Here is a 6,000-nt window from a genome sequence, read left to right as displayed (position 1 = left end):
TATATAAACCGTACAAACACAAAGACACTTTTCACGAATGTATATACAGGTTTTTGCAGTGTTTAGATAAAGAGTCTTGAAGCAACATGAAAGAGAATCGTTTAAACACTCACATATCTAAGACAAACCAGAGAAATAGTACAAGTACCTTGCATCAGATACAGTACACTTTTCAAGTGCTATTACATATTAAAGATCACGTACATCATACTGAATTTGTCGAACAGGTGATTAAGGGTATTTATGATGCATGTGTTTAGTTATCGTGATAGTGCATCAAAATCGTAAACCCCCTCATTTTTCTCCAAAAATCCCAAAATATGTACAGATTATCATAAATGATTTCTATTTTATGCTAAGAACGGCTATTGTAGATTCTTTGATATCCAGTACATATACATATGTACAGAAATAATGTTTCTGCACTGAATGAAATGGGAATAATGGTCAATACTATTAAAAACAGTGCGGAACTGATTCTGTTCTTTGCTACCTTTTATCTGCTTATTTAACGCAATATATGTTTCAGGTTAGATGTAGGTCTTTTTATCTCAGCGCTCTATGACACATTTCATTCCCTGTGTAATCTAGAAATTTCTTTGACTGGTCTTTGACTGAGAATTTGTCTAACATCTGTCTACACGAGGAATTGATTCATGTCTACATCTCCATGGTCAGCATCAGTGAGTTCTTTTGATTGGATAAATCAAGAATTAACTGGTGCTCAAAATCAGCTGAAATATTTTGAATGGAAAAAAGTAAAAAAGTAATAACTGAAGATACATTCTACCGCAAGGAGAACTTCCGCACTGATTGGTCAGTCATTGTAAATGCAGCTAGTGAACCTTCCAAAACAAAACATATCTACTTGTAGCTGAAAAGAATTTGTTTTTTCTAATGCCGAACAGAATACACAATAAAATTTCCAGTAAGACCAATCTTGTTTCATTTGCATTTCTTCTCTTTAATAACAATAATAGGCCTAATTAGGTTTTATTTACCCAGGGTATAGCCTCTTCAGTGTTGCCACTGCTCTCCCAGAGGGCCCTGCCATCATTATTACCCCAGCGTTGCTAGGTACCCATTTATACACCTGGGTCGAGAGTGGGTAAAACATCTTGAACAAGGACGTAAGCACTGGGCGGGATTCGAACTCAGGTCCTCCGAACGGGAGTCGGGAGTCTTATCCACTATGCCACAGCGCCCCCATCAGCGCCCCCATCAGCGGACCCATCTTTGAAGCTTATTGGCAACGAATATGAATCATTTCATCTACTTACTTGTCTTTTACAGCACGTCAGGTGATGGCATGATGCCGTATAAAAAGCAAGATTGTTATGTTTTCTTCAGCATTGAATGATACTAAGGAACCTATCTGAAAGAAGTACGAGCACGTTTAAATTGGCATGAAATCATAACTTTTTTCTGTACTGATGTTTACATGTATGTAAGAATAGTAATGGGGGAACCTCTACAACTTTATCATAAATATAAGATATACAGGGGAAACGGAATGTTACAGGAGGTGGCAAAAAAAGGCAACACAATATTACAACAATGTAATCTCACAGTATGTATGTACTAGGTATGTACACTTTAAGTAGTGAATTTGGCCCCTTACTTCACACAGTGGCCTCGATGATGGCGAAAAGAAGATTTTTTCACTTCGTATAGTGGCGCTGTTGTTTGCGTCTTTTTTTGCTGGTTTGTACTGAGCGGTCACATTTATTTTCTACATTTCCTGATTATTAACACAATTCCAATCAACGCTACTACTACTACTACCACTACTACTATTACTGATATAAGCACAATTGTAAAAGGGGAAGAACGTTCTGTTCCGGCTGGAGTAGGGCTGACGCTGGATCCGATCACCAAGTCTAATGGAAAAATATAAGACAAGTGACGGACATGAAATAAGTAACTTTTAAAGGACATCTGCAAATACTTATTGTGTCAACTACTTTCCGTCGTGTATAAGTTGCCTTGTCAATTATGGGCAACCAAAATTAAGATGCGATTAGTATGGGGTATGATTGCCCTTTGTACTTTGGTGTGACTGTTTTCTATACGTTATGTGTTCAGAGAAAAGTGAGTTCAGGATGGTATCTTAATTTGATAAAGGGTCTGTTGCGACACGGATTGTCGCCCCTACACGGATTGTCGCCTCCTGCTCGGGGCGACAATCCGTGACGGGCGTTGGCGGCACGGATTGTCGCCCCCTACACGGATTGTCGCCCGCCCTCGAAGCACATTTTGCTGGGTAATATCGTTCTGGACATAATCATTGAAATACTAACACATAACTTACATGGCTACATTCATGCAAACATGCCATGTAAAAAGTCATGGTGAGGTTTCAAGGAAGTGTGTATGTGCGCGTGCACATGATAATTTAGTGTCCGTTTGTGCGTGTGTGTGTGTGCGTGTGTGTGTGTGTGTGTGTGTGTGTGTGTGTGTGATGGAAGAATGTGTTTATTATGTCAGTTTTTTGCGTATGTGTTTTTTAGCTGCGCGTGGGGAGGGATACCTAGTAAGCTGTTGCTGGCATAAACGTTGATATTGATTTTATCAGCAGCTTTGAATTTGATGAGTTTGTTTGGCAGATTTGTATATGAATTCGGAGTGGAGCTTGCGTGCGGGCGGATGCTGCTTTTCTGCATACGGTCCATTATGTCTTATTTATCATTATTGGGAAATCGTTTCATCAGGAAGGATGTGGTATCGGTTCGGGTGTGCGTCGGTATGTGGGAAGGGGGTTACATTTCGTTATTGCAAAAGTTTGTTATTCTGAAGGCTCATTCGTCCGAAGGCTCATTCGTCCGAAGGGTCATTATTCCGAAAGTTCGTTATTCCAAATTTCATTTTTGGATCAACGAACCACTAGGTATAGGGAATTGTGTGTTTCGGATATGACTCGGAAAAAACAAAACTTCGGAATAACGAACCTTCGTGAGCGTGTGTGTGTGTGTGTGTGTGTGTGTGTGTATGTATGTATGTATTTGGGTCGGTGAATGTGGGTGTGGGATGATTTAGGTTTTGTTTAATCAGGGGTTGGTGGGTTGGGGATTGGATTTGAAGAAGGATAGTTATAAATGGTATGACGGATGTTGGTAGGATTTGATATTAGGATAGATGTAGGCTCTAGATTTGTTTCGGTTGGGGCGGGGAGGGGGTGGTCGGGTTTTTTATGACTGATTTCATTCTAGATTTGTGTAATGTATTTGTGTGTGTTTTTTTTTTTTATGTATATATGCCTTTGTAAGTAAGAAGGTATTACATGATCCAAACCAATATATTCAAGGAATATAGGTTTGGTAGGGCCCTATACAATCAGGTCATGTCAAAACTTTCTCGTGAAGAAATTATTAGTAGGGTTGGTCTTTAATCGAGTTATCTATGTTGAAGTGAGATTATTTGTGGTATAAATTGACAAATGGATTTGTTTGTGTTTCGAATTGCCATTTGTAACTTTTTTTGTTCATGTTGCACCCAGAATGGGTCGATTTATGAATGATTTGAATGAAATCAATAAATATCAAGGGAAAAAGTGTTGAGTTGGTTTATTTGCATGATGAGGTTTGTTTGAGTGTTTGTTGGTGTTTGTTTGTATTACGTATGTATTAGCGGTGTGCAATGGCAGTTCGTTTGTGCTAAAATCAAGTAACGATTGACAATTTTTTTACGGCGTGTGGAAATTATTCGCTCATGCATAAAGCATGCCAAACCTATTCTGGGACAAAGAATAGTGGCATGGACGTTCTAGTTTATAAGACTGATGGAAGAAAATGACTGCAGTGAAAAATGAACAAAGACAAATAACATTTGGGGAGGGTACCTCCCTCGTATTTATTTTCTCTCGGTCTCTCTCTCGCCTAGCCCGCCTCACCGCTGATATTGTTTGACACACCCATACTATTTTTAGATCAACGCGGGTGTGAATTCTTTAAACACGTGCTCATACACTGGGAAGGCGTTTGTATTGCCACAGTAGCGCCACTATATTCCACATACACACGTAAGCATACAGGCACACGTATACACACAGACAAACAAACCACTACCACTATACAACCACCACACATGCACAGTTTCTACATATTGTATTACTAAACTCCAAACACACACACATACACACACACACAACAAATCATACACACCACATATCATGCAGCTCACAATACACACTCACACACACACACACACACACACACACACACACATACGCATAACTTAACAGTCATACCCATCCCACCAAAGCTTAACACCGGAGGAAGCACCCCGCGACCGGGGCGACAATCCGTGACGGGGCGACAATCCGTGTCGCAACAATTTTTTTGCCCACACGGATTGTCGCCTTCGAGGTCAAAAACTGGGAACTGCACAAGCGTCACGGATTGTCGCCAGGCGACAATCCGTGTAGGGGGCGACAATCCGTGCCGCCAACGCCCGTCACGGATTGTCGCCCCGAGCAGGAGGCGACAATCCGTGTAGGGGCGACAATCCGTGTCGCAACAGGGTCAATAGCAAAAGTTATCTTAGTGAGGCGTCGGCAGTGACGTCATAAAATATGTCTGATTGGGTAGAGAATGTACTCAACTTCTTCTTCTTCTTCTTCTTTGTATCATAATTTCGCGTATTTTGGGTCGATTTCTTAGTATCAACCGACTACGTTAAAATGCACATCGCGTCAAGGTGCAGTGATGTTCTCAGGTAATTCAAAAGATGAGCACTTCGACACTAACTTTCCCTTTAAGAGGATTTATTTTTTGCATGCAATTTACTCAGTATCTAAGCTCAAGTATTTAAGCCTTAGCATACTTAACGATATGTAAACTGATATATCAAAGCCGATTTATGCATGCGGATTTTTATATTGTGGTATATAATCGCCTTTGAACAGAAAACCTGAAAATTTCAAGAATTTAGGTAGTAACCATATATCAGTATAATTATGGCAATTTGTAAGGCTATGACATTATCAACTCGCTATTTGCATGATTCATATCGACTGTTCTAGAACTATTTTCGTTTAAAAAAATCCATCCCAATTTCATAACTTCTTTATTTTTCATCTGATTTTCAATCAAATTTTTACTTTTGAGTTTCTTGAACGTCACTCCGTCTTTTCGGACTAACGTTTGTCTTGTACAAAGTTCCCCTTGAAAAATTAAGGTCACTCAAGTGTGGTGTGCACAAATATCAACCTAAACCCTAACCAAACTCTAACCCTATACCAAAAGCAACACCTGTGCCCAAAATATGATCCAGTAAAACTTCTAGTACAGCTGTATCTCAAGTTTGGTTTTACTTTAAACCAGCTGCCAAATTGTGACAGTAGGTTGAGAAAAGATTTCTCTCCCAGACAAGACAAACTTTTTAGAGAACTTGAGTGTGTAAACCCATGTGACTAATTTTGTCCATTATTTATCTGGGCGGCCTTGGTTTTTCTTTATTTCTTTTCCAAGGACAGATCTGAATTATACTACCGGAATTCCCATAAAAAAAAAAAAAAACGCTGCAAATAATTACTGCTACTGCTACTACTACTACTACTGCTACTACTACTACTATAATATTTAGAAAGCGATTGCAACAATGCACAAACCTTTTGTTTGGCCTGGAGTTGGGCTGACGCTGGATCCGATCACAAAGTCTAAAGGAAAAAATGTAAGACACGTGACTGACATGAAATAAGTATCATTTAAAGTATAAATGCATCTGCCACTACTTATTGTGTCAACTATTTTCTGTCGTGGAACTTGCCTGGTCAATTATGAGCAACCAAAATCAAGATGAGATTGCGTCGGCAGTGACTGGGGTGGAATCATAGAGCTGTATTATACGTACTAGAGGGCGGACTCGTCATACGCGCGCATGTTAAGGCTCTGTGATCGCATGGAGCCCGATCCGCCATTGCTAAGAGTGGCAAAACTTTGTACAGTGCTGTGCGAATCGCTTGTGTATTAGCAATGTTCCGTTGCGTTGACAACCGGGGTT

At 39.8% G+C, this 6,000-nt stretch overlaps 1 protein-coding gene across 2 annotated transcripts in view; it reads right to left on the bottom strand.

Annotated features, from left to right (window-relative positions):
* Positions 1 to 1,637: 1,637 nt before the first annotated feature.
* The window catches only part of LOC140243351 (sushi repeat-containing protein SRPX-like), a 77,700-nt gene continuing 73,337 nt past the window's right edge, over positions 1,638 to 6,000 (bottom strand). The window contains exons 1-2 of one of the 2 annotated variants that reach the window (XR_011902234.1): positions 5,609 to 5,647; positions 1,769 to 1,880 (exon numbers count right to left, since the gene is read on the bottom strand). Coding sequence is in view for 1 of the 2 variants with exons in the window: in XM_072323025.1 (XP_072179126.1) it covers positions 1,726 to 1,880 (155 nt within the window). In the remaining variant the exon portion in view is untranslated. Of the gene's footprint in view, positions 1,881 to 5,608; positions 5,648 to 6,000 lie in introns of those variants that run through there. The other variant, XM_072323025.1, reaches the window with a different exon arrangement.

Source organism: Diadema setosum, chromosome 20 (assembly GCF_964275005.1).
Source record: "Diadema setosum chromosome 20, eeDiaSeto1, whole genome shotgun sequence".
NCBI classification, from domain to species: Eukaryota; Metazoa; Echinodermata; class Echinoidea; order Diadematoida; family Diadematidae; genus Diadema; species Diadema setosum.
Note: the sequence above shows the minus strand (reverse complement) of the source record. Positions and strands in the feature narration are given on the sequence as shown.